Source organism: Chironomus tepperi, unplaced genomic scaffold (assembly GCF_022539635.2).
Source record: "Chironomus tepperi strain 1889 unplaced genomic scaffold, CSIRO-AGI_Ctep_v1 contig_163, whole genome shotgun sequence".
Taxonomy (NCBI): domain Eukaryota; kingdom Metazoa; phylum Arthropoda; class Insecta; order Diptera; family Chironomidae; genus Chironomus; species Chironomus tepperi.
Genome location: NW_027226285.1, coordinates 2,325,760 through 2,353,362, shown reverse-complemented (window position 1 = coordinate 2,353,362; position 27,603 = coordinate 2,325,760). Strand labels below are relative to the sequence as shown.

Below are 27,603 nucleotides of genomic sequence, written 5' to 3'. Positions count from 1 at the left end.
GAGGAGGGAGGGAAACTTCTCATATCATATTTTATAAACTAAGAGAGAGTCAGAAAAAAGAGAGTGAGCTCGAGCATACTTTAAGGAAAAAAATGTTCGTTCATAGATGTCACTAGTTCACTTGAAACATGGAATGAAATGATTTAAGCTTCCTACTGAGAAAATGAAAAAAAAAAAACACAAACCGCTATCACTAAAGATGACAATCCTCATTTTACAATAAATTTGAATCACATTTTGATTAAAAATTTTACATCATGCTGACCAAAAATTAATCTTTTTTTTTTTGAAATTAAAATTATTTTCCAATGCGTCACTCAAAAAAATCATTTATTATTACAAATTCAAGTTTTATTCATTTTTCTCAGATTTTGTTTATAATGAAAATGTATTTAAAATAGAAAATATTTTTTATGTAAATGTTTAATTGTTTTGTGCCATGATTTTGTTTCTGTAATCTTCGTATGAAATATAATCCTGTTAAGAAAATAAGAAATATGTAGGAATGAATGAATTTGAGTTTATCAATTTTAAACATGATGTTATAAGTCATCAATGAACACCTTCAAGAAATCTAATAGGTAGTTTAATTAAACACTATAATCACCACTTAGAAGAAAATTTGTTTTAGAATTGTCCATAGTAATTGTTAGACTGAAAAGTATCACTAAATCTGTTATAATGTTATAGAAACGACAAAAAACTCTGTCAGAAATTAAGAATCTCGGAAAATAAAGCAATTTTGTTAAGCATAAGTTTTAAAATCAATCAGAAAATTGTTAAAGAAAAACCTCAAGGCACATCATCATCACCGTTTTTTTGGACATCCATTTCACCGAATAAATTTGTCAACATGCTCATACTTATTTCATTTATGTCTAAAGTTCAATAAAAGATCTTTGATTATTGAATAGGTAACATCAAAAGCCAATAAAACACAAATATATATTTTACAAAAATAAAATTAAAATTCCTTTAAGAATAGGATAGGGAATGTAAACGACATAAACAATAAAAATCAAAAATTTATATATAGCCTCGCACCTCCCACAAAAAGTCGTTCCATGCTGGGAACAGACGTTTGAATGATCTCGGTTCTCCTCCTAAATTGGAAATAAATTTCAGTATAAAGTGAATTCTATAAGATCTTAGTATAACTAACCTTGTGGAACTTGAATTAATGGAACGGTTTCTTCGCTACGTTCAGTAGGGTCAGTACGAATATATTCCTGTAATAAGGAAACAAGTTAGTATTTTAATATCGTTAAAGTTTTATGACTTACCTTTGCCATTTCAAGACTTCTCTCTTTTTCTTCCTCTGTTGATCCTTGTCCAATCCAAATGTATACCTCATCACCACCATCAAGAACCATGATGTCATCAGGTTCTAAATCGTCTTGTTCAAATTGTGCAATCTCATCGACTCTAAACTTACCAGCATGAATCGAGCAGTGGAATAATCTTGGCTCTAAGAATGGTGCACCTGGTGGATCAATTTCGGTATCATAAGCAGCTTTTCCACCCAAAGCATCCCAGAATTCTTGTGGTTCACTTCCTTCGCTGATAGCAACAGGTTTGCGGTCAGGTGAGATTGTCTTGCTAACACTAGCACCCATTGAATGTTCAAAATCATTAGCACCATTTCCGTACCAAATATAAGTATTTTTGGGAGTTTCAAGAATAAAAACATCATCTGAAGCAAGTGCACTTGCAACTTCTTCAACTTGTGATGCACGAACGTCTTCAGCACATGTACCACGAATTCTAAACAATCGTGTACCATCAACATCGTATGAGTCATGATCGTGAATATTTTTAAATCCAGATGCTTTGCCTAGTGTACATGTGTGCAAATGTTATTCATCACATAAGTTAATAGCATATTTTAATGCTTTACTTACCTCCAGTAAAAACAACAATTTTTCCTTTGAAGATTTTGAGGAAGTGACGGGGCTCAAAACCTTGAACAACACGAACTTGTATAGCTTTTCCTCCTAATTCATTTGCCAGTCTAACTGTTTGAAGTGCTGATGCGGTTTTTTCGTCAGCTGTTGAATTCAATCCTTGCCAATAATAGATGACATAACCATGTCCACCACGCTTATTTCTGTATTCATATTTTACCACATATGAATCGCCACCAAAGAAAAATCCGTAATTTTCAACGGGAATTGGAACTAAATCCATATTTTCAACACGGAAAACTTCAGCATCTCCTTCACCATTATCTGGCATGAAACCAATAGCTCTACCTCCACTCTTCTTCAATTTATGCAAAACTGAGGCATCGAATTCTACATCTGTTGCGGTATCGCTATCATCATCATTGGCAGCACGAATGAGACGTGAATGTGAGGCACCATGATCTCTCCCTTTATATTAAGGAAATAGAAAATGAAGATTAAAATTTTTCAAATCCACATGACACCGCAAGTAAAAGATTTCCACAAATAAGCATGACTAAATTTTGTAGCTCGTGTTTCTTTAAAGTAAATAATGAAAAACTGAATAATATTTATCTTACATGTAAAGAAGTATTGCTTGAATGGTGCTGTTTCTGCTCCTTCAACAATTCTTGTAACCTTTGTCCATACTGGATATTTCTTAGTTTGTAAAAATCCTTGTGCACGGGAGATAGATTGTTTCTTTTCCTGCTCTGTTGCCTTCTTGCCAACCCAAACATAAATACCGCTTCCAGTGTCAAGAATAAAGCAATCATTAGTGTTCAACATTTCTTGCTTCAATGGTTTTTGTGCGATTGGTTCAACCTTCAATGTACCACTTGCATCGGATACTGTATATAATGCTGTAATTCTTTCTTCACTTCGTTCAAATGCTTCATCATCTTCAGCAGTTGATTCATCTGGAACTTGGCTTGGTGATCCTGATCCCAAAATTTCAAAGAAACGTTCCTTATCACGTTCACTTGAAAATTCATCAACGATTTCTACTTGAGCACGTCCATTGTGATCTTGATCGCGGATTTGATTTGCAGCACTAATTGCCTTCATCTTCTCAACACGTTTTGCCTTTTGTCCAACATAAACATAAATTTTGTTTCCAGCATCAAGAATGAAGCAATCACCTTTATTCATTGAACCAATTGTCAAATCTACTTGACGAACACGAATGTTCTTCTTTCCTTTAACTTGGAATAAGCGTTTTTCACCTGCTGCGTTAATTTCTGTCTTTTTAAATCCAGAAGCTATACCTCCTTCGGCATATCTGTGAACAGATAAGATTAAATTTTGGATTTGAAATTATAAGCCCAAAAAGTAACAATGTCAATGACATACCTAATACCGCTTTTAAAGTAGTTAAGGAACAATTGAGATTCATGATCTTGAACTTCTCTGTGTTGAACAGGTGCTCCACCCAATTGATCATCAAGTTGGACAGTGTAAATTGCAGCAGCGCCAGCTTCATCTTGGGTGGTTTGTAAACCAAGCCAAAAATGAACATCCCATGACAATTGCTTATTCTTATTTTCCAATGTCTGATTTAAAATTGTGAATATAAAATTTATTATTTTTTGAATATGATTAAATGCATCACCATAAATTGCTAATTGTGCAATTATGAAAATTAATCAGACAAATATTAAAACGGTTCCATTTTGCAAACAACAGAAAGTAAAGATAACATTAGGTTTTAACATTAAAGGCGCTTTTTGGGTTTTTCCAATTAATTTGATTCTTCCTTTAAAATCATTTAAATAACAAAAGTTATAGTCAGACCAAATGCTGTAAAATATTTTACCAAAAAGAGCTACGGCAGACGACTGCAGAAAGCTTACAACCCGTAAGCTCTGCACAAACAAATTTATAAAAGCGAAAATTGAAATTAAAAATTTCATAATGCATGGAATTAATATTTGCAAATGGAGACAACAACAATAAAAAGCACAAAAATTAATTAACTCAACATACATACGTATGAAGAGAAAATGAGGAAAATTATTGTGATGCTAACCGGTTCATATGTACACATTCGTAAATAATTAAAAATTATTTTATGACTTACATTCAGCACGATGTAGGAATCACCGGTATAAAATTTACCATAATCACTTTTGGGATATGCTTTGGGCTCGAAATTCTGTAAATACAAAAATAAATGGAAATTAATTATTAAATGACAGTAACTTGTTAGCATGTACATTGACAATTTTTCATTTCTTGTCAAAATCAATTCTTAGATATGTAATCAAAAAAGAGAATCACATAAAATATTTCGCATTTACAAATGGTCTACAGATTTCAAACGTCGCTTTCAGTTTTATTGTTTCAGTATGTGTCCCACAAATAAATAATGGTGACTTGAAATTAGCAATATACATAAATCTTATAAAAATTTTATCTGAACATTTGTCCTCATCTTATGCATGCAAACTAATTCCAATTTTAGTTTTTTTCCCCATTTTTGCACATGCTTTTCGAGGTTCATTAATGCACGTTTTAATTTTTGCTGTCGTTTTAAACTCATTCATGATGTCTACATATGTAAAACATTGTACCATCATAAGCAATGCTAAAGTGATACTTTTACATAAATAGAATTTCATGCCAATTAAAGTCTGACTAACCAAGCGTTGCAATAAATAAAATATTGGAATAACCTTATAGTATAACAATGTTAAACATTTTAATATCTTTCAGCTTACTGATTTTTGAGACTATCTACGTCAAAACATTAAGTGGGAATCGCGAATGGCAATAAAAGTCTACTATATGTGTTGTTGTGATTCATAGACAATAGTAAACTTTCCGATGAATCAGGCATTACGCAAAAAAATGAGACAAATTCTTCATATGCAGGAAACAAAAACGTGTTTTGTTAAGATGATATAGTTTCACCATCATTTAGCACAACTATAAGGTATACAAAATTTAGAAATAAAAAGAAGAAATAAGTGTATCCGATTAAAACCGAAATCGGGTTTTATTTGCTTACGTAACATTCAGTAACTGAGATAAATCTAATACATTCGATGAATCAACCAAAATTGAAGTCCAATTGGAGATTAATTAAATTCATCATAAATGTCAATCAAGAATCAAATTAAGGGAAACTGAATACGCTACTGATGAGACGACTTTAACTTTAACAAGCCTTAAACTTTACACTAATGAATAATTTTTCACTGCACGTGAATCCGAAGCGAAAAATAAATTTCAGTGAAACAAGTTTTTCGAAAAATTTTGCATGAAAGAAGTACTAAACAAACATGGATACGAAACAGATTAAAGGAAATTTCATTTAAAGCGATGTCCATTAGCAAAAAAATTGTTTCACATCTGCGTGTAGACGCGTGTTTGTCAGCACGACACACAACATTTTCTAAGAAAATATTCGGGAAATTCATCATATATCAACTTAATGCTATGTGATATCAACTTACCCTGTCTCGTTAAGCTAAAATATATAGTGCGTAATTCTAAAAATAGTTCTAGTATGTTTATTATAGATGGGATTCTACGTAGCAGACGTATTTGGAATTTTCTAAATTTTACAAGATTTTATCACATTTTCTTCGTTTTTTATTTATAAAATCACCTTTACCTTCATAATTCATATGATGGTGAAATGATAGGTTCATCAAAACTTCAAGGTTTTTATCCCTAGAATAGTGACCCTCATATTTATGATAATTTATAACGCTATCAAATATAATCTAATTTTAGATAAAGCATGTGAAAAACTATTTTTTCAAATTTACATCATATTTCTTGTGAAAAGTCTGTCTTGTATCTTCACAACTTTTGTTTAATTCTATTGCTTCATTAACCAAGCAAAGCAAATTTTTTGAAAAATTAATTCAGATTAATTTACAGATCTTTTACTTTTATGTCAATATTTATCTCAATGTACTGAGATATCTACTCAGTAAAACAGCAATCCATCTAAATTTTAATAAGCTTTGAATATATATCCCGTGAAATTAATGATTCTCAAAGCAATTGGGCAAATTATGAATCAACAAGTAATCACGAGTGCTTGTTATTTCCACAACCTACTACTCAAAATTTTTTGGAAATTCTGATAATAACAAGATTGTAAAACCAACAAAACTTTTTAAACACGATCGATAAATGGGTTTGAAAAATAATTTGAAAGCGGCAATGATATGCAATTTGGATCCATTCCAGTTGGGAATAGACAAAAAATCGATATTGTATTTGTTAAAACTGAGTGAAATCTTGGACTGTAGTGCAAATTAAATTTTGTATACATATGCTGAATCTGGTATGAAAAAGTTCGCATGCGGCGTTTGAATTTTTTAAAGGAATAAGATTGCTGTGTTTAAAAAATTGAGTCATTCGGTATGATTGATGGACGTCATTTCTGAATGACTCTACATTTGACTTCCTTAATTAGTTAAAATTTCACACTTTAATAATCGATAATAGGTTGATAATAGGCTTTGTAGTTGCTGCATATATTCACAGACCATAAAAGTGAACAATTCAAACAATAAGCTGATAAAAAAATATATATATTAACTTTTTTATCAGTTTGATAGTGGTAGATTTTGTGATATTGTTGGACAATATTTTTTCAAAGCACATCCAACGTGATGCAAAGTTCGAGTAAAAATTTCGATAATTGATAAGACTAAGTAAATTAATATTATTTTTCTTACCTCAATTCGCCAAATTTCGATGCCTTTCTTGGTACCGGCATTTGCAAAAGCTTGATGCATGACTCTATTTCCTGGACGTGTTTGAGTTGTACCACAATTAACAGAACAAACTAGCACTAGTACGCTGAAAAAATTTTAATCAAAATGAAGTTTTAATCACAAAAAAATTTTTAGACTTCTTTTGATCTTCACTACCTAAAAGCGACTGAATATAAGCCGCAAAGTTTCCTCATTTTTCTCACTTTACGCTTCTCTCAATATATTGTGTATTATTTTTTTTTTATTTGTCTGGGTAGCTAAAACGAAAAAATTGAGAAGAAAAAAAACATTATAAATATCAACAGAGAATTGCATGTGCGTCAGTTATTCTCGGCTAAAATACGACTGTGTTGTTGTACTGGAAAGGTCGTGTTATGATTCACATTAAGATAGGAAATGTTATTAACATTATCAGTGGGTAAATACACAGTTTTGTTGATCAATTTTTTGACTCATGCCGGTTAAAATGCCGAATATTTCTCGCAATTTTTCTTGGGAGGTAGCAGCAGGCAGTTTTAGTATTCAAATAAAATTTAATTATCTAACAGAAGATATTAATTATCACTAGTTAGTGAATAGAATTTCACATAAGACCAAATAATAACTGAATATACTACAACAGCTTACGCACATCTTTGAAAATATAAATACAGCTAAAGAAATATTTACTGATATTTTTGTATAGATTAGTTCAGACTGCAAGGTGCATCGGATATGTAAATGTGTGCTGAATTCTCTCTTAAATCAAAATTTATTCTAGGAATATCATCCATTCCATTAACACTTGTTTGGTTATTACCCTTGACTATATAAGGAGCTCTTCATCATTATAAGCACGTCTTGTTTAAGACAACAAAAAATTGGTGATATTTTAATTCATTCACTTAGTGACATGTGACATCAATACATAAGCTTTGTAAGATTTACTCTAAGGTCAAGTGAACAGTAAACACAATCGAATAGACAAAAAAACAACAACAAAAGTGCTTGTTATCGCATTGAAATTTTATGCATGAGCAATAAATTAATGGAACATATTGTGTAGCTCGATATAATCGAATAATAGTTATTAAAATAATAATAAAATAGATTAAAAAGGTGATAATGTCGTATTAATTAATCTTGATGCTTTGCAATTTATCTAGCTAAATAGCGATATATTGTTATAGAAAAATACTTTTATGGCAATATTTTGAACATTATTTTCACATGCTCTGCATTTTATTACCCACTATGCAAAATATTATGGACGATAAAATCAATTCAATAATAAAAATTTCAATGCTTTTGGCTATGTATGAGCTATTTTAGATTTTTCATATTCAATGAATTTATTCAGAAATATTCATGGACTTACAGTGTATTTATCAGCAAAAACCTTTGCCACTGAGCTTCTATCCTCCTTGATTTCTTTTTAACACTTTACGACTCTACTTTAGTTAAGTTACTGAGATGACAGTTAGTGGACGACTAAGTCATAAACGAACGACGAGCATTTATTAAAGCTTCAATTTATACGATTTTGGAAATAAACTTTTTGAAATATGATGAGATTGTTTTCTTTGTACTCATGAGAGAGATGCTTTAATTACTTGAGCCAGTACTAACTGAGGAAAAGTTACTCAGGGAAGATTTTTGACTCATTTAACATGAATTTTGTTATCAAATTTAAGGAGAATTAATACTGTTTACTGCATTTATGAATGAAATGTTTATAAACAATTCAATTTACTGAAAGGAATCTTGTTTCCAATTCCTCATCCAAATTCTGAGAATTAATTAATAAATTTTTTCAAAGGTTGCTAAAGTTATTAAATTCACTTGTTCGATCTGAAAAACAATATCCAGTAAGGCCACTGTTACTTCCTAAAAAACTAAATCCAGTAAGGTTCAAGTCACCATTGAAAAAACAGATAAATTTAAAATTAATAATTCATGATTTATATCTTTTTTATTATACATTTAATCTCAAAGTTTTTCAGATATCACAACATGACTTCGAGAAGTTTATAAAAAGATGCCGGCATACAAAAAAAAATTGTGACAGTGATTTTTATAGTGTATTAGGCCTAGCATGTGACGGAGGTATTAATTCATACTTTTCTCTCAAGTATTCATCACCATCGATCAATTTTTGTCGCAAAACTTGCGGATTTATTCTAGTCGAAATTACTAAATGTCGCGAACCATCCTTTCCATAACTTTTTGTACGAAGGTTTAATTTTCCTGCCATTCTGTAATAGAGTAATTGTAAATATAAATATTAAGACTTAAACTATAAACTGTTGAATGGTTTTAATGTTCAAATAAAAAATTTGTATGGTTTTAGGTATTAAAAAATTATAAGTTACTTACTGATGAATTGATGCTCGTTCTTCTTTTGTGAATTCCGATGAAAATATCAAGTCATATTCCAGTTGATTGTGTTTGAAATTCTGCAGTAAATTTCGGAAGTATTTTTGATCAAATGTATTATTTTCACTTCCTAAGCCTAGTCGTCCGATTTTAATTTCTAAATTGATTGGGTCGATGATGCCACTCCCTTTAGAGCCTAAGGATCCACCTTTCCACCCTAATTTTGACAGAAGCTTAAATCCAAGATTTCCTTCTTGTATTTGATTAGATATTTCATTAACTGGTTTATTTCCAGTTTTCTTAATTATATCTTGACCCGAATAAAATTTCAATTTTGAACGAATCGTGTAGCAATTCTCTCGTAGAACCTTAATAAAATTTTCATCGGCTTTTGCTTTAGCAACTTTCTTTGATTCACCAGTTCCTTCAGCAATAATTTGATCGTTAAAAATATAGTAATATGTTGTCGTGTCTTCATCAAAATTGATATCAAGCTTTCCAATTTTCCTCATGTCGGCAGTGGTTTTGTTTAAACAGTAATTCATGTCGTTCTCTTCATCATTTTCGAATACTATAACATCTCTTAGTAGGGTTTTTAAATTCTTGGACTTTGTGGATTCACTAAGCTTTATTAATGATCCAGCATGGCTGGTTTCCGGAACAAAACTATTATTTATGTCAGTTTGATAGTTATTAGGTTTGAAAGTCTTATTTCCTTCATCTGTTTTTGGTGTTGTCTTATTATATTTAGCTTGAATAGCATCTTGTGCAGTTACGAATGTCCTCTTTAATTTATTCTGCCTACTTTCACGATACTTCCGAATTTCTGGAACTTCATCTGACATTAATTTAATTTTTCGCATAATCTCTGCCGCATATCTACATCCAAGGAACTCTATGTTCACAAACAGCTGTGCACAACACAAGACTTCTTCCTCATCATTAATTTTATCCCAGTGATGCATCATAAACCTTAAATAGAGTTTTTTTGTAAGATTAAAATAGTTTTACATCCAAAATTTGACTTACGATTTCCTTAAATTCCAATGATCTGTTGACTCATATTCCTTACGATATACGTTAAAGTCCACTTTGTTAGAATTCTTACTGCTTGTCATATTGTAACGTTATTTAACTAAACTATTTTCAATGTTTATATTCAAAATATTCCATGTGTATTTTGATATGTTTTTAAACTTTGAGTTTGATGTGTATTCGATATGTACTACAGAAAACACACAAACACAATCACACATTTATCCGACTTAACAATAATCCGACTGACAACATTAAAATTTCCGACTGACAAATTTATCAAAATTAAATTAAAAATAATGGCAAATGACGATTGGGATATTGAATCATATAGAAATGATTACGAAAGTGACGAACATTGGCAATTAAAGAAGGATTTCATGGAAGGTATGTTTGAAATGTAATATTTAGTTCAAAAACCTAATTTTTTTTATTTTTATTTTCAATCTTCAAGCTCACAAGAAAAATTTTACAGAAGACGAACTCGTTTGCTTAGCTCAATTATTTTTCAACATAGAATTATTAGGATGTAGATATTCACCGGAAGTAATGAGACAAATTGGTGAACTTTCAAAAGGAATTGTAGAAGATTATCGAAAATCCAGACAATCAAATCTGAAAAGAACATTTATTAGTGGTGGAAATGCGGCAATGAATAAAGTTCAAAGAAAATAGTTTTATGAGAAGTATCTAAATTCATCTAATTTCATTTATTGATGCTGTATGATAGAAATATCTTAAAATCTTGACAATGCACAAAAAAATATATCTCAATAAAAAAATCTTCATTCCTCATTTTCATAATTCGTCATTATCTGACAAGTTCCACGCACTAACTTAAATCTTTCCACAGCATCTCTCGTGATTTGCGAGCATCCACGAACATCTAGGAAAATTAATCGAGGAGCATTTGTCTCTAAATGTGAAAGTGTTGTATCAGTTATGTTTCTGAAGTTTCTCAATACAATTCTCTCAAGATATGTATTTCTTTCCGTTTCTGCTTGCTGATTTCCAAGAAATATCAAATTTCCCATCAAGTTCGAGCGAGGAACTCCAAAGGCAAGCATCCCACGGTCACTAATTGATGCTGAAATGCGATGCTCACGATTCCTTGCTAACGACAAATACCTACTGCAATCAAGTAAATTATTATTATTATTATTATTAACTAACTTTCTAATCACTTATGTATCAATTACCTTGCATGTGGAATGTCATCACTTATGATGACTTGTAAACGAGCATTCTGATTAGGATTTTCTGTGATATTTGCCTGAATAAATATTGTCCTGGATTGCACTTCTTCTGTCGGCGATTCCGATGGTAAAGAATCGGACATGCTTTCTGGAGAAGATGGGGCACTAATTGAATTATCATTACTTTCGTCAATTATATTATTATTTGAAGACGTTGAATTAGATGGTACATTCTCATTATCTGTACCTTGAACTTCAGCAGTATTAATGACAATTTCTCTCATTGTCGACGGATTTTCATTTTCATTTCTGTTTTGCGACGAGTTTGATGGCTGATTTAGTGCTTCATTTCTAATATGCTGAATTCCATCAGCATTTAAAACAACGACATCTCTCGAAGTCGATGGTCGTGGCTCATTTCGAGACTCTCTTGGAACTTGTTCAGTCGGTCGACGTCGCATTCCACGAAAGAAATGCTGAAAATCATCATCATCGTCTGAATCATCGTCAGTTAATTCTAAATCTGTATGCTCCAAATACAATTCCTTTAAAGTCTTAAGAGCGTTTAAACATTGCACTTCGCTATCGCTAATGTTCGTCTCACGAAGATCCAAAACTTCCAGCTTTTTAAATCCAAATCGACACGATAGCGAAATATATGGAACGCAATTACGAAATCGCTTACAGCCACGAAGACTTAAAATCTTTAATTCCTGAATTTTTGACAGTGGCATCAGATCATTCGGCTCAAAAAAGTTACAATATTCTAGTCTCAATTCCTCAAGATACGGCATGTGATCAAAAATATTAGTAAATGTCCGGCTCATTCTATTGCGATCTTTAGGTAGTATACAATTAGTAAAAATTAATGACCTGAGATTTGCTGGAAATTTAGTTATAGTCCAATCTCGAGTCCAATCGAACCAAACTTGATGAAAATGAAGACTTTCGATGAATGGTGAACGTAACATGATTCTTTTAATGATTTCTTTGAACGTCTGTCGATTCTTTAATGGACGTTTCTCCATCAAATCCTTTTTAGAATCACCTTGAATTTTCAGCTTTTTAGTTCCTACAGTCAGATACTTAAGTCTTTTTAAAATTTCCCATATATCGAGATCCTTTGAAGCAAAAATTGCTTCCGTCCATAGTTTTTTGTCAAGAATCAAGTTTTTTAGATGTGAACATGTCCTAAAAGATTATTATTACTTAGACAACTATTAGATAATTAAATATTCATTAACTTACAGTGAAACACTGTGCAGACTTTCTCCGTCTAATTTTTTTGCAATTTCTAGCAACAATTCGTCAGCTAAATGAGATTTTTATGATAAATACGTGTTAATTTCATTAAATTTAATAGATTTACCGAGATCAAGCAGTTCTGGTTGCTTTCGTTCATCCAATAAATGGAGTTTCTTTGAAATTAAAATGTTTTCTTCTTTTTCCTTTTCAGTCTCATCTTTTTCAAGCTTTCTCTTTCTATTCTGTACTTCTATTGGGTCTGTCATACTGTTTTGCGTCAGATACTTGTCAATTTCATGAGCAGAAAAGGATATACACCACAAATCTCTCTATAAACCTTATTATAATAATAATATTTGTATCCAAATAAATTTTCTATATATTTGTAGACTTTTTGTTTTTAGCTCTAATTGAATGCATGTTTTATGTCTTATTTTGTCTCATTGTCACAATTCGTTCCAAAAATGCGCTGTTATTTAAATGCACTCTGTAACTTATTGTAGACATTTTGTTTGTAAACATTTCTAAACGAATATAAAAATATAAAATTTGAGTGATTTAATTAAAGAAAATGTCTAATAACGCGCCACCAATTAAAAGATACAGGAGGGAAGAAGAGAAAGATGATGCAGTGGAATCAGATGACAGCTACACACCGTATGTTCCCGTGAAAGCACGAAAAAAAGAGAAATTATTAAAATTAGGAAGATTAGTGCAATTATCAAATGAAGCGGCAAATATTGGAAAATCATCCAGTGAAAATGAACATGATTCGGACATGAATCAAGAGGAAATGGGACGGAAATACAACATATCGTTGTTTGATCAGCATACAGAATTAAAGAAAATTGCAGAAAACAAGAAAATCAGTGAGGTTGAAAAGCAATTAAAAGAGGAAGAGAAAATTTTAGAAAGTGTGGCTGAAAAGAAGGCTTTGATGGGTGTTGCCGAATTGGCCAAAGGTATTCAATATGAAGAGCCAATAAAGACAAGTTGGCGGCCTCCTCGATATGTTTTAGAGAAACCAGAGTATGTCCATGACGCAATAAGGCATAAAATGAAAATTCTTGCTGAAGGTGAAAATATTCCGCCACCATTAAAGACATTTAAGGATATGAAATTTCCAAAGCCAATACTTTTAGGACTTAGTCGTAGAGGAATCAAGAAACCGACACCAATTCAAGTTCAAGGAATCCCAACAATTCTGTCTGGTCGTGATTTAATTGGAATTGCTTTCACTGGATCTGGTAAAACTTTAGTTTTCGTTCTACCAAGTATCATGTTTAGTTTAGAGCAAGAAGTACGATTGCCATTCGTTGCAAATGAAGGTCCATATGCACTTATAATATGTCCATCTCGTGAATTAGCTAAACAGACACACGACATTATTAGATATTATTGTGGGCATTTGCAACAAGCTGGATTACCTGAGATTCGTTCTGCTTTGGCAATTGGTGGAACGCCTATAACTGAAACAATGGCAGTTATTAACCATGGATGTCATATCTTGACAGCAACTCCCGGGAGACTGATGGACATGCTCGACAAAAAAATGATTAATCTCTCAATTTGCAGATATTTGTGCATGGATGAAGCTGACAGAATGATTGATATGGGATTTGAAGAGGACATTCGTACAATTTTCTCATATTTTAAGGGTCAGCGTCAGACACTTCTTTTCTCAGCCACTATGCCTAAGAAGATTCAGAATTTTGCAAAGTCTGCCCTAGTTAAACCAATTACAATCAATGTTGGACGTGCTGGAGCTGCTTCAATGAATGTAGGACAAGATATTGAATATGTAAAACAGGAAGCAAAAATGGTCGCTTTACTTGAATGTTTAAAGAAAACTGCACCACCAGTTCTGATATTTGCTGAAAAGAAGCAAGACGTTGATCAGATTCATGAATATTTGTTATTAAAGGGTGTTGAAGCTGTTGCAATTCACGGTGGAAAAGATCAAGAAGAGCGATCAAAAGCCGTAGAACAATTTCGTAGTCAAGAAAAGGACGTTTTGGTAGCATCTGATGTTGCTAGCAAAGGACTTGATTTCCCTGATGTTCAACATGTAATTAATTATGACATGCCTGATGACATTGAGAATTATGTCCATAGAATTGGAAGAACTGGGCGTTCTGGTACAAAAGGATTAGCAACAACTTTTGTGAATAAATCAACAGATCACTTTGTTTTATTGGATTTAAAGTATTTGTTAATTGAAGCTAAACAAAAAGTTCCACTATTTCTCGCTGAACTGTGTTCAGAGACTGAAAAGAATCCTGAATTGTCTGATGGATGTACATATTGTGGAGGTTTGGGTCACAGAATTACAGAATGTCCGAAGTTGGAGGCAACTCGAAAGGAACAAGCTGCAAACATGCGAAAACCAGACTTTTTGTCCAATGCCGATTATTAATTTCTTCTTTTATTCTATTCAATAAAAATTAATTTAATTAAGAAAATAAAATTTTTTACTCTCAGTAAACTTTGAAATTGCCAATATTTCAGAAAATTTTCACTTTGATTTTTGACTTCAACCAAACCAGTCAAAACTTTTCACAAATCATCAAAAAAAAAAAATCTAACATCATGGCATCGACATCAAACGAAAGTAATTCTGAATCTTACGAGAGTGCTGAAAAGAAGTTGAACGATTTAATGAACGAATATTTGGCAATGAAGAAAATTGAACGAAAGGTGAGTGTAAAATGAAAAATTAACGAATTTTCAATCAATCAACTTTTTTATCCTTTTGTAAGCAGAATATCTTAGCTGACTTACATCCAGTCATTCGTAAAAGAATTCATGCATTAAAAGTTTTACAAAAGGAAACGATTAATTTGGACGCTGAATTTCATCAAAGTGTATATGAATTGGAAAGAAAACTTCAAGACAAACATGATGAAATTTTTAAGAAACGCTCTGACATCGTAAACGGATTACATGAACCTTGTGATAGTGAATGTCAATTGTCTGCTGATGAGCTTCAGAAATTGGTACCAATGGAGGGTGAAGAAGTTGAAAATGGGATCTCTAACTTTTGGCTGACTGTGCTCAAAAACGTCTCTGAAATTCGATCAATGATTAAGGAACATGATGAACCAATATTGAAGAATTTAATTGACGTCCGTGCATTCTCAAATACATCACCTAATCTCTCATTTCAACTTGAATTTCAATTTGCACCAAATGAATTCTTTCAGAATTCAGTCTTGACAAAAACTTACTTGATGAAATGTGTACCAGACGAAGATGATCCTTTTTCGTTCGAAGGTCCCGAGATTTATAAATCAATTGGATGTGAAATTATGTGGAATGCTGGAAAAAATGTCACAGAAAAGGCTTTGAAGAAAAAGGCATCTTCTGCTCGTCTGTTCAAGACTGATTCGTTTTTCAATTTTTTTAATCCACCCGAACTTCGAATGGATGACTCAGACGAGAATGATAAAATTGAGGTAAAGGAAAGTATTTTACTTCAAAATTTTAACACCAAAATTATCTTATATACTGTTTTAAAATAGGAATACTTGGAAAGTGACTTTGAAATTGGGCATTATTTGAAGGAACGAGTGATTCCACGTGCCGTGTTGTACTATACAGGCATGATTGATGATGATATATCCGATGATGATGGTGGTGATGATGATGATGACGATGTCGACGACGACGATTCGATTACATATCATGCAGAAAATTATGAAAACGAAGTCACTGATGGTGATAATTAATCAACTCAATTTTCACTTCAAGGAAAATTATTACGGATTATGAGCTAAATGGGATGAGTAGATTATTGGAAATGAATAAAATTGATTGTTATTGAAAAAGTATGTAGGACGTTTTCCATTAATAAATTTCATGTCAGACGTGGCTAATGAAGTTAAGGCGGATGAGCAAACTTCCCTGAATCTAGTCATTTCCTGACCCGAAATTTTGATGCTCAATTCTTTTTTTTTTTTTTTTGATACATCCAATCATGTTTTCAATTTTTAATGCATGCAGGCATTTGAAAACAGTTTCTATTTATTGCAAAAATATGGAAATTTATTATCATGACCTCTCATTATAAAATTTTTATGGCACATCTGCATTTGGTCGAACGCATTTCCAATAAATTCATATCGAATGAAAAATCTAAACATGTAATTTTCGAATCGTCATGGGACTGTCAAATTGGAAATATTTTGAAGGAAAATGCATTATAGAAGAATTGATCAAAAAATCACATGCCACTTACCACTAAATTCCCCAACAGCACTTTAAACAATACCGACATAATAAACAGCAGTGTGGAAATATTAAAATCCCCTTATCATTTGATATAACAAGATATAGAACGAGGAAAAAGGTTTCTGGTAAATTCATGATGATGACTATTCAGTATTTCCATTGTAGAATATGCTTCAACACATGGGATGCTTTTAATATGTGTATAAATAACTGTTGGCGATGAGTGAAAATGCGAAATGCATGTCGAACATACTATGCAGTAATTAAATAATCAACACTCAAAATATTTCCATTTTAACTCACACTCTCCTTCTGCTTTGCTTCCTATCCATATTATCATTGTGTGGTTAAGCCTCAAGCTCGTGTTTTTTCCGTACACAACAACAGAAAAAAAGTGAGAGGATTTTCATTTCATTCTTTCCAAAAGTGATACATTTAATTTAATTCAATTTATAAATCACTTGTTCCACGAATATGGGATTACTTCTGCTAATTGTGTGTATTATGGAAATTGATTTTTCTGTTTTTATATGCACCCAAATTGCAAGTAGCTTTACCAAAACATTTTTTTTTAATAAAATAGCTATGGACGTCGGATGTAATAAATTACAAACATGTTTACCTTTAAAGCTAACAAAGTTAATTCATTTTTCACTTACTTAATCGATTGTTTGTTATGTGGTTTTGTACGTGTTCATTTATCTATTGTAAGTCAACTATCAATGAATGCAAGAGTAATGGGAGAAAAACAGATTGTTTACTGATAAATAAATAATACATCTAGCTACAGTCTACAACCATATACATTCCGAATTGCTGGGATTTTTGGAGCCAACAGTACAAGACAAATCAATGAAGATATCGTACTCCAGTTTCCAATTTTATACTTTTTTTTCTACCATCGCATATAGCATTCACGTTTATTTATTGATATCATCGAGGGAGTATATCCGACATCACGGGAAAATTTATTTTACATTTTCGCTCTGCTGATCGAATTTCGAAAACATTCTGAAAATTGTTTTGCCACTACTAGATCTATATCTGTATATCCTCTCTTGCTACCTGTTCCCATGTGTATTCTCATTTTTAAATTTTATTTCTATCTTCTTGCCACCATCAATTTGCCTCTGCAGATTTTCTATATTGTATGCTTTCCTGATCTACTTCTTTACTATTTTGCTCCTCTAAATAAAAAAAGAAGATATTCGACATATGATAGCTAAGTGGTGAGATAAAGTATGGCAAATATTTCATAGAATTCTCTCAACAAACCTCGAAGGAAATGATGCGGATAGCTAAAAAAGCATCATAAAATTAATTTTCTTCCTCTCTTTTTCATTCGAATCTAAAATTATAGATTTATTTGGAATGCAAACATGAATTCTATTCTTCAGTATCGAGTTAGTGCTAAAAAAAGTTTCATAAAAAATATTTTAATTTGATACTTTTGAGAATAAAATTCAAAAATTTATTATTTTCTTTCTGATTCTTTTTTTTTTGCTTCACATTGACTTCTACATTCATTGCTAGTAAGTATTCTCCTAAAAGCTTTTGGATATAAAACCTCGTGTCTGATGCAATTTTCTTCTCTCAAAAAGAATATCAATAAATGCTTAGGAAATAATTATTGCTTTTCTTTTCTTCATTTTCCTTTATCAATATAATACTGAAATTGCAAAAGTTTCTTCAAAAGATTCTTATAGTGTTCAGAAGATGTATGTGAACATGAACTGGAAACATTTTTAAAAGCATATAAATTCAAACAAAATTTTTACATAATTATCAGACTAAGCTTTTTGTAATAAAAAAGTAGTTGTGGCTTGATTGCTAAAGTGTCTTTTATGCTAACTACCCCCGAATTTGATCCTAAATGTAATGTCTTGTCAGATTTGAGTGACTTCAGAAATGTCAAAAACTTTCAAAAGTTTTGCATTGTAAAAGTCAAGTCCATATCAGGACTGACTCTCGAGTAGACTCGAATCCATACAAAATTCAAGTCGATTCTCGACTCTCTGATAATAATTGATCGCTAGAAAAAGGTTAACTTTTAAGGTTAAGATGAATAAAATCTCAAATTAATAATGATAAAAGCAATGCTTAATGAGCAATGTATTTTAGTATTAAAGAATAATACATGCTCCAAAAAAACAAAAAGCATTGTTCTATTACTCTATTCATTTTGATTAAGCATTCCGCTTCCACTCTCCTCATGAGAAGCAAGAACTAAACAAATAAATCTATAGAGTTAACATACTAAATTAAAGCAAAAATATACTTTTTAAAAATATAACAAATTCATTTGAGATTTTTAAAATGATCACAAAAAGAAACTTTTAATTTGGAAAAAATGGCAAAATGAGAGTGCAGAAGCGAAAGAAATATAAACAGAAAAACACATAAATCACTGATGGAGGAAACATATGTATATACACGAATACATGACTTTCCACATCACCACTTGGGAAGCATAAAGAAAACTTTTCACCTCCCCTCCTATTTTCGTGCTCTTTATCTACATAACCAGGTATACTTTAAAGCTCTATCCAAGATATTAAATTTCACGATTTTTGCTATTCAACAGAAAAGAATATGTGTATAGAATGAGTTTGAATGTATACATTTGTGATGGGTGATAAGTTCGAGGTGAAAAGACGGAATGGGAGGTAGAGCACTAAGAAAGGAAGTCGAATTCAACAAGCACATACGACTTAATCTTGCATCATCAATTGGCAACGGTAAAAGTATGATATAAAGCTTAACTAAAGTGCTCCGAAAGAGCATCGTCGTAAAATTTGCTGCCAAGCGGATGGAATAAAAAATGAATTCGAAATGTATTTGTTGATGTGGAATGAGAAGTAAACGAAGACGAAAAAAAAAAAAAGAATTCAAGAAGGGGTGAAATGTTGGATGATGACACTAGAGTGTATTTTATAGTACTTTATGATTCATAAAAATAATCTACATTGCTTGAGATGGAGGACGATAGCTGCTAATGTAGCTGCAAATTTTTTGCAAACTCTATTATTTTCACGTTTATCTATGAACAAAATACTTTTGCATTAAGAAATGATAGCACTCCCATTCATTGATGCTCCCTTTCATACAACTTATATTTTTTTTGTCTCTTCTCCAAATGAGTTGCCACGACACTAAAGCTTCTTTTATATTAAGTATAATAATGATACTATAATTACATGCAACACCTTTTTGTAAAAGTTATTTCTACTTTTTTTGCTCATTGTCGTAATGAATGCTAGATATTTTTCACGTATATGTGGGTGGATATGATTATTTGAAGAATTTGAAGAGTATTTTAAAGCAGCCAACAAAAGAACTGAATAGAGAGATTTTAATAATAATCAGCGCATACAAAAGCAGATCACGTCATGTGAAAAGCATGGAAAAGTGAGTGTGAATCTGAGATACATTTCAGTCTTCAATATCTGAATAAATTTCTTTTTTAAATAAAGCTCATGATTTATAAAAGCATGATTCTAAGAAAATCAGATTGACTGTCATGGAACTTTTCCAATTCATCATCATTTTTATAAATTCTTGATGTTGTTTCCAAAATTTTCATGGTTTTTTACAAGATTTTAGATTTTTGCATTCACACATTGTGAAACGTGCTCAACCGACGCAGATGAAGAAGGCTCCTTCGCGGATGGTTGCTGAAAATAGGCGGCTTACATTTGATGTGAATAGCTGATGCTCATTTAGGTCGTTCGGGGTGTAGCTTAATCGATCCAGATCAAGTTTGCTTACTTGTCTTTGATCAATAATTTTGCTGCAACTATTTGTGATGCTTCGATCTGTTCTCGATGGTTTTTCTCGTTTTTTATCTTCATTTGGTTTCATTCAAAAGAGGATTGAAGGAAGAAGAGAAATGATAATAAGAAAAAGAGAGAGGCAACGAACGCGTGGTTTGAGGTAAGTGAAAAGCATGAATGAAGTGTCAAAAAAAGCAAAACGGCAAATAAAAATGCTATTGAAGAGGTGAAGAACATGCAAAAAAAGCAGGTCGACGTGATTGCACGGTGGAAAATGGCAAGAAATCATCTCGTAATTTTCAGAATTTTATAACATCTCGTAGCACTCAAATGATTTTATTTAAAGCACAACATGTTGAAGAATTTTACGATTAAATTTTATGATCTAATAAGATAGCATTCATGCTAAAATGTGCAAAGTGGAATCAAATAATTGAGCAAGCATGCAACTGAAAAAATGAAAAAAATAATTAATAGCATTTTAATGCAAAATTTCTGACGTTCCAAATTCAATAATCTTCCCTATATTTTTCCGTTATGTCTCGTCACGTTGTCCCCTTCTGTAATCGACATAAATTTCATTCCATGAATCCACCAATGCGACACACAAACAACCATTAAATTTCTCTCATTCTTCTCTCGTTTCCTATGAAAATATTTTCGAATAAAAAAATAGAGGAAAGATGAGAAAATGAGGAAGGAGAAGAAAGAAAAACACAAAAAAAATTGAATTTTCTTTTTTAATTTCCTTCCTTCTTTATGAAAGTGTGGCGAATAAAAAAAAGAGCTGAAATTGATAGCAGAGCATTTAACCTGATTTTATTGTTATGTGACTTTTCTAGCTTTTTTTCTGCTTTTTATTGCACACAATTTTTTCAATATACACATCATAATTCATTCTCGATAACGGAAATCGATTGGCTTTCTTTCTTTTCAACCGAGTTGATATCATGCAATGGATTGGATAAAAAATCATCAAGATTTCTTTTTCACACTTAAATTAGACACAATTGCTTAAATCTTTATGGATGCAAAATGTACTTGAAAAAAGAGAACCCCAAAAGTTTTTTTTTCTTTGTAATTTTAAATGTAATATAGCATAAGTTTCATAAGTCTGATCTTATATATCGACACCCAAAACATGATCTGAATCTTAATGAAAAATCTTTCAAAAACACAGTAACTTTTTAAAATTTGTTCTTCATAATTTGTGTTAATCGTGATAGAAAACCATTCCAAGTCTCCCCAGAGGTATAATCATAATGAAATAATGTTTATTAAAAAAACATTTCCCTTTAAATTTTCTCTCATATTATTAAGAATTAATTTATGAGCTTCTTGAGTTCAATAAAGAATGAAAAGAAGAAAAAGAAGAAGAAAAAAAACTGAAAATTGGATTACAACGTGAGTTGAATTTATTTATGTATTTTTTTACTCAAAAGAAGCAACGATATTTAATAAAGTGAAAAGGGAAGGCAAGTCAAAAACCAAAAAGGAGAAAATTTGTGAAAGGCCTTAGCTTTAGTTCTCATTTTTTCGTGTTTTGAGTATATTTTATAAATATGGGGAGTTTGAACCACAACGTTTACATTAAATCTCACTTTTCGAAATTGAAAAAAGGTGGTTAAAGTAAATTGCAATCTATTCGCCCTTTCTAAATTGCTCTTTCTTCGCATCGACAGTGAAGAGGAAAGTCTAATATTAAATCGAGAGTCGTGTGAATAATATTAGGTCGTTTAAAAGAAATTGTTATTATCATCATTAAATTCATTCCTTCAATAACTATACCCGAAGAATTGCGTCATTTAGTCTCGTTCGCTATTTAATATTAAAATTTTCATAATTCATCTTTATTATCTTCTCGTACCTTACTTATAGTCTCCTCCCACTGTATCTGTGCATCATTTTCTGTTTGTTCATTTAGAGCGATTCTATGTTAATCTTCATATTTAATATGAGCGTATGTAGATGAAAGGCGTACATATAAATATTAAAGAGAAATGTTGAAACAAAAATTTCCTTTCCGTTCCCCGAAAGCGTTCATTTCATTCTATTCTATTATATTAAACAAATCCATCTGTTATCATCAGAGACATATATACACAAATTCAGAAAAATTCAGTTGCATGGCTTTTAGCATAAAACTAAACAAAAGTGATTTATTATTATTTAATTTAATTAAATTATTCATTTTTGTGTAGATTGAAACTGAAACTATAGCACATGATGGCAACTTTGCACGAGACAAGTCGCCTTAATATTTTCTCATGCTTTTAGCTTTTTCTCATTTTTTTGCACCTTTCATATCTAATTTAAGTTAAATTTCTGTTTTGAGTAACTCTATGGGTAAATATAATAATTCAGTGATAAGAGACGCTTGTATGTATACATGTGACTTTTTTCAGTTTGTCAGCATCATTAAGATAATTCATTCTTAAGTAGAATAAGAAAGCTAATAAATTTTACATTGACTAATATAATTTAAATTTGTTGAAACCATCCAAACACCAAAGTGTATAGTAATACTCTTTGCATTTGAATCCGCTAAAATAAAATGCATTGAAATAATGTTTTAAATAAATTACCATAATTGTTTATGATGAGCTCTAAAAGCAATGAGAAAGAAAAATGTAAATTAGCGTGGATAGAGCTGAAAAGTACCATAAGTTATACTATGATGCTGCAAATTTCATTTCATTAGCTGCATTGTAAATTCCATACAACCTCGAGAATATACAGATTCATTTATTTATAAATAAATTTTCCTTTTATTTTAGTTTTCATCTCAAAAATAAAAAACAATTCATTCTCATGCAAGTGCTAGCCCTGAAGATGGGGTTCAGGAGCAATTACTTACATTATTGTATAAAGAGTTGAGTGGTATACCAAAATGAAACACCATGAATAAGAAGAATCCAAAGAGACAGATGAGAAATAAATACAAAGCTGAGAACGTGCTTTAATTAGATCTCGCATAAAACATTCAATTGTTAAATCTCTTATAGAAGGAGTACAGAATAGTTATAATCAAGAAGAATGAAAGCAGAACAGAATAGAGGTAAAGGATAAGAAATGTTATTCATTCTTTTGATAATTCAAAACATTTTTTAATGAATAGAATTAATGAATGTAGGAATACAAACCCAGATGAAGAGTCAAGGGATTCTAGTGTTCAACAGCATAGAATAATTTAATGAAACTAGTGATAACACAAGACCTTTTAATTATAACTCGTTAAAAGATTCTCCATTTGAAAATTTACACTTGTTGCTTTTCGACTCATTTTAAATTGAGGACACGAAGCTGTAAAAAGATACCTTTAAAAAAAATATGCGATACTTTTTGCAAAGCAGTAAACATTTTAGCTGTAGATAAAGAGCCTTTAGTTAGCTGGGGACTTTAATTCGTTCATTTGTTTAACGGGGTATGATAACGAAAATGGAGATGGAGATACATACACCTTTTTTCTTGCAGCAATGATCCATACCACGTAAAACAGAATAAAAATAACGATGTAACTGAAGCAGCACCACCAACATCAAGAGGAGCACTGTTTTAATTGTTTCCATTTTTATTGTTTGTTAATTAATTATTTGCAACTAGACGAAGATGAAAAATTAAACGTTGAATGAGAAGAATGTTAGTTGGAGGTTTTTTTGAGGAAGGAAACGAAAATGGTATATGCTATGAGATGAAATTGTTAAGGATAATGTAAAGAGAAAAAATTCTGCACCACCAGCATTTTTATACCTTTTTCTCATTTCTTTAACTTTTTATCAAATTCATTTTTTTACCTTTTCTTCTTAACATTTTTCACCATTTTTTTCTACAAGAAAGATGAAGAAGAATATTGCTACCTTGAAACTTTTTTTCCACCTCGTTGCTGATGGAAATAACAGAAAATTAAATGTGATTTTTCCTTCTTTTTCTTTCTTACTTGCATCTTTTAATTACTACAAACTTCTTATATTTAAGAACCGTACTGCACAAAATATCATGGATACTTAGTACTTGAAAGTAATTTGTTGTGAAATGTGAGCTTCTTTTTTTGTTGAATTTGGTTATAAACTAAATATTTCTGCATGAACTAGGTTATCAAATGATGTTAAGAAATATAAGCACGAAAACTATAATGAAATTTTCTCTTTCCAATAAACAAAACTGTTTGTCAATCTGTCACTTGAAAGTGTAAAAGCTTCTCTCACTTCCAAAACGAAATATTTATTTTCCTGTCATTCTCTAAACATAATTTGATTTAATCGATGAGTTTGCTTTATATCACTTGAGACAAAAATGTGCTAGTCGCAAATTGATTTTTTTTCTCTTTATCATGCATGTGTCTATGCAAAATTTTATTAAACTATATAACAATGTGAAAGATAGACGAAATTTTATTGCTATAGTCGCATATAGCGCTCCAAGCATTAAATATTGAATGTATTTTTTGTCATTTTTAAACGGAACCGATGCATAGACAAAATGTAAATAAATTTTAAGGCTTTTTATAAAAGCTATTCGAAAGGCAAAATCATTCACCTAAAACAAAATAAACATTTTATTTCAATTGAATAAACAAAACTAATATGATAGAGAATCTTTTTTATTTCATACATTTTTTATTATTATTCGTGCTGCGTTTTTATACACATATATATAGGTGACATATAGAACAGACTATCATTTACATAGCAAATATTTTGCTTTCCTCTTGCTCGTTTTATTCAATCTAGACATCCATATATTTGCTCAACCACTTTATCCTATCTCTCACTTTTCAATTTATCCATTCATTCAATTCAATTCAATGTACATTTGTCGAGTGTCACTCATAAATGAAATTAGTTTTTATTGTCCCAAATTTTTTCAATAGAATGAAAAGCACATGCTTATTTATTTATTGAAAGGATAAGATGCTATTTAAGTTAGAAAAATTGATTTTTTATCGACATAAATTCATTCTGAATTTTTAAATATTCAGCTTCATTCATTAATTTATCGATTAAACTTAGCTTTTTTCAAAAGACTAAAAGACGCATTTTAGCAATTAAAAATCGTTAGGACACATAGACAGTTGGCTAAAGTAAGCACAACCAAAGCAAGTCCTTTTCAAAATGGCATTCAAGATATCAAAAATTCAGGTCGTTGCATGAAGTTGGAAGCACTATTCATTTCAAATTCAAGCATAGAATATGCAATGCATAAAAGGATAATTTTCAATTGACTTGCATTTTAAAATGTGATTTAAATTAATTTATATGAATATGAATGGAATAAAATTGATACAAATTATTGCATAGATTCGCTTACTGTCTCTCCTGTTATCATTGACGAGGCGAATGGAAGAAGCTCTTTTTCACACCAACAAATGGAATGCTGTGTGATAGAGATACAGTGTATGTAATGGAAATGTTTTGCGCGCTGAGAATTCCTTAAGAGGTTCATTGAAAAGCAATTCAAGTTGACAGAAATTGAATAAAATTGGAATCTTTATCGATAAGCAAACAGTTGCTTTACTCAAATTTCCAAAACGAGTTAAGGATTGAACAAAGAAAGAATGCTATAACAGAAGCAAGTGAAGGTAAATTAATGAAAACTAACGAGCGAAAATATGTAAAAATTCAATGTGTAAAGCTTAATCCTATATTTCAAATGCCAAAGTAGAAGAGAAAAGTTGGAATTGAAAATATTGAATATGACTAAAGAAGTTTCGCAAATGAGTTGAATGTTTCGTGCCCCAGACAAGAATTCCATTTTACAATGTACTTTATATATATGATATAATAATAAAATCTCCTATCGTGTTTTCTATGACATTCTTTTTCTATTTCCATTATCGCATATTTGTCACATATCTTTTTCTATATATGTCTATTCATTCATATGTACCAATGGCAATACTATTTTTTACGATTTCGTTGAAAAGGAAAATGAGACAAATTCCCTCGATTGTTTTCTTATAGGAGAAAAGAGAAGGCAAAGGCAATAAAATGCTTTCAAAATATTAAACTGAATGAGCAAAAGAATCAACTCTCGAATCGGATTATTTCAGTTCATAGCAATTTTCACTGACTTGGTCTTGAATAAAGCAAAAAGAGGATTTTTGTACAAATTTTGTTCTTTGTTCCTTTTCTCAAAGTTCATTCAAGTATGATCCGCATTTCCAAATGAACTCTTTCGCCTTCATTCGAGCACACTTGCCTGATTCCTCGTTAACTGCCTTCTTCTTGCCAAAGGGTATATTAAATTACTCAAAAATATCTGTATTTGTGAAAGAAGATACAATGCTCGTTTTTTAGATAATGAGATACCATTTGAGCTTTGACAGAAAAGCAAAAAAAAAAAATTGTATTAAAGTAAAGTAAAATTAAAAAAAAAAATAAAGACTCAGGCTCTTCATTCACAAAAAAAAAAAAAATCAGTAACAATAAGAACAAAACATTAATTCAACTTTATTCTTGCACATTGAACGAACAAAATGAAATTTTAATTAAAATTTATTTTAATACGAACGTACATAAATTTTTCATAACGAATCCGAATTTAATATGTACATACATACAATGTGAAAATTGAAAAAATAGGTTTTCTGCTTCGTATCAATGAGTCACAATGAAATAATATTTTAATTCCATGCTTTTTTGATGAGCTGTGTTTTCAGTCAATAATACTATTGATTTTCGGAATTTTTTATTAAAAACTTTTTTAAAAATTAATTAACAGATTTTTAACCTTATTTGTTTGACTAAAAATTACAACCAATAAATAAATAAAATAAAAAGGCGGCATATATCGCCAATTTTTGTTATCTGCGGTAAAACTATGTTTGACCAAGTAAATATCAAGGCTGTTCTGATAATGAACTAATACCAACAAAATATAATCTGAAATACAAAGTAATACTATGTCTAAAATATGTTCATTCAATCTACACTACATTGTTGGAACTATTGTATTCTTTTTGAAGACTAAATAAGATTGTTAACAATATTTTAATTTTCCTTAAAACGAAATAAGCTTTGAGTATTGCATTGAAACAAAGTAGTACTCGTTATGTGTATATTCGTCTGATCTCGTATTAGTAAAAGCT

At 30.8% G+C, this 27,603-nt stretch overlaps 5 protein-coding genes and 1 pseudogene across 8 annotated transcripts; 3 read left to right on the top strand and 3 right to left on the bottom strand.

Annotated features, from left to right (window-relative positions):
* Positions 1–329: 329 nt before the first annotated feature.
* Positions 330–8,184, bottom strand: Gel (Gelsolin). 3 transcript variants are annotated; one of them, XR_011544213.1, is made up of 12 exons: positions 8,040–8,184; positions 6,839–6,939; positions 6,644–6,767; positions 4,024–4,098; positions 3,297–3,496; positions 2,525–3,225; positions 1,902–2,372; positions 1,284–1,834; positions 1,163–1,229; positions 1,045–1,103; positions 813–878; positions 330–477 (listed from the first exon to the last, which is right to left on the bottom strand). XR_011544213.1 is itself a non-coding variant. In XM_070637574.1 (11 exons), the coding sequence occupies exons 2-11, from the start codon at positions 6,874–6,876 to the stop codon at positions 424–426; spliced, it is 2,340 nt and encodes a 779-aa protein (XP_070493675.1). In that variant the 5' UTR covers positions 6,877–6,939; positions 8,040–8,184; the 3' UTR covers positions 330–423. The 3 variants fall into 3 exon arrangements, 2 of the variants coding, with proteins under 2 accessions (XP_070493675.1, XP_070493676.1); XM_070637574.1 differs by lacking the exon at positions 813–878; XM_070637575.1 differs by lacking the exon at positions 330–477 and having other exon boundaries at positions 484–878.
* Positions 8,185–8,600: 416 nt separating this feature from the next.
* On the bottom strand, positions 8,601–10,253 carry LOC139088375 (NF-kappa-B-repressing factor-like). Its single transcript, XM_070637576.1, has 3 exons — positions 10,067–10,253; positions 9,038–10,009; positions 8,601–8,916 (listed from the first exon to the last, which is right to left on the bottom strand). Exons 1-3 carry the CDS (start codon positions 10,153–10,155, stop codon positions 8,736–8,738), a joined length of 1,242 nt encoding a protein of 413 aa, XP_070493677.1. The 5' UTR covers positions 10,156–10,253; the 3' UTR covers positions 8,601–8,735.
* Positions 10,254–10,312: 59 nt separating this feature from the next.
* LOC139088401 (partner of xrn-2 protein 1-like) lies at positions 10,313–11,442 on the top strand. Its single transcript, XM_070637617.1, has 2 exons — positions 10,313–10,459; positions 10,527–11,442. Exons 1-2 carry the CDS (start codon positions 10,372–10,374, stop codon positions 10,745–10,747), a joined length of 309 nt encoding a protein of 102 aa, XP_070493718.1. The 5' UTR covers positions 10,313–10,371; the 3' UTR covers positions 10,748–11,442.
* Positions 10,748–12,913, bottom strand: LOC139088400 (uncharacterized). 2 transcript variants are annotated; one of them, XM_070637615.1, is made up of 4 exons: positions 12,638–12,913; positions 12,517–12,580; positions 11,272–12,459; positions 10,748–11,203 (listed from the first exon to the last, which is right to left on the bottom strand). In XM_070637615.1, the coding sequence occupies exons 1-4, from the start codon at positions 12,777–12,779 to the stop codon at positions 10,858–10,860; spliced, it is 1,740 nt and encodes a 579-aa protein (XP_070493716.1). In that variant the 5' UTR covers positions 12,780–12,913; the 3' UTR covers positions 10,748–10,857. The 2 variants fall into 2 exon arrangements, with proteins under 2 accessions (XP_070493716.1, XP_070493717.1); XM_070637616.1 differs by having other exon boundaries at positions 10,748–11,200.
* Positions 12,914–13,021: 108 nt separating this feature from the next.
* Positions 13,022–14,974, top strand: abs (ATP-dependent RNA helicase abstrakt). The gene has a single exon (XM_070637628.1). The coding sequence runs from the start codon at positions 13,085–13,087 to the stop codon at positions 14,927–14,929; it is 1,845 nt and encodes a 614-aa protein (XP_070493729.1). The 5' UTR covers positions 13,022–13,084; the 3' UTR covers positions 14,930–14,974.
* Positions 14,975–15,102: 128 nt separating this feature from the next.
* On the top strand, positions 15,103–16,241 carry LOC139088593 (nucleosome assembly protein 1-like 1 pseudogene; annotated as a pseudogene).
* Positions 16,242–27,603: the final 11,362 nt, after the last annotated feature.

Excerpts from the sequence above, each read along its gene's own strand:
- Gel (XM_070637574.1), bottom strand. The coding sequence starts at position 6,876 with ATGAGGAAACTTTGCGGCTTATATTCAGTCGCTTTTAG. Across the intron at positions 6,768-6,838 it reads TTATATTCAGTCGCTTTTAG|CGTACTAGTGCTAGTTTGTT; the intron begins GTAGTGAAGATC and ends AAATTTTTTCAG. Across the intron at positions 1,835-1,901 it reads AATTGTTGTTTTTACTGGAG|GCAAAGCATCTGGATTTAAA; the intron begins GTAAGTAAAGCA and ends CATGTACACTAG.
- LOC139088400 (XM_070637615.1), bottom strand. The coding sequence starts at position 12,779 with ATGACAGACCCAATAGAAGTACAGAATAGAAAGAGAAAGCTTGAAAAA. Across the intron at positions 12,581-12,637 it reads ACCAGAACTGCTTGATCTCG|CTGACGAATTGTTGCTAGAA; the intron begins GTAAATCTATTA and ends AATCTCATTTAG. Across the intron at positions 12,460-12,516 it reads AGTCTGCACAGTGTTTCACT|GACATGTTCACATCTAAAAA; the intron begins GTAAGTTAATGA and ends ATAATCTTTTAG.
- LOC139088375 (XM_070637576.1), bottom strand. The coding sequence starts at position 10,155 with ATGACAAGCAGTAAGAATTCTAACAAAGTGGACTTTAACGTATATCGT. Across the intron at positions 10,010-10,066 it reads CATTGGAATTTAAGGAAATC|GTTTATGATGCATCACTGGG; the intron begins GTAAGTCAAATT and ends ACTCTATTTAAG. Across the intron at positions 8,917-9,037 it reads GAACGAGCATCAATTCATCA|AATGGCAGGAAAATTAAACC; the intron begins GTAAGTAACTTA and ends ACTCTATTACAG.
- LOC139088401 (XM_070637617.1), top strand. The coding sequence starts at position 10,372 with ATGGCAAATGACGATTGGGATATTGAATCATATAGAAATGATTACGAA. Across the intron at positions 10,460-10,526 it reads AAAGAAGGATTTCATGGAAG|CTCACAAGAAAAATTTTACA; the intron begins GTATGTTTGAAA and ends TCAATCTTCAAG.
- abs (XM_070637628.1), top strand. The coding sequence starts at position 13,085 with ATGTCTAATAACGCGCCACCAATTAAAAGATACAGGAGGGAAGAAGAG.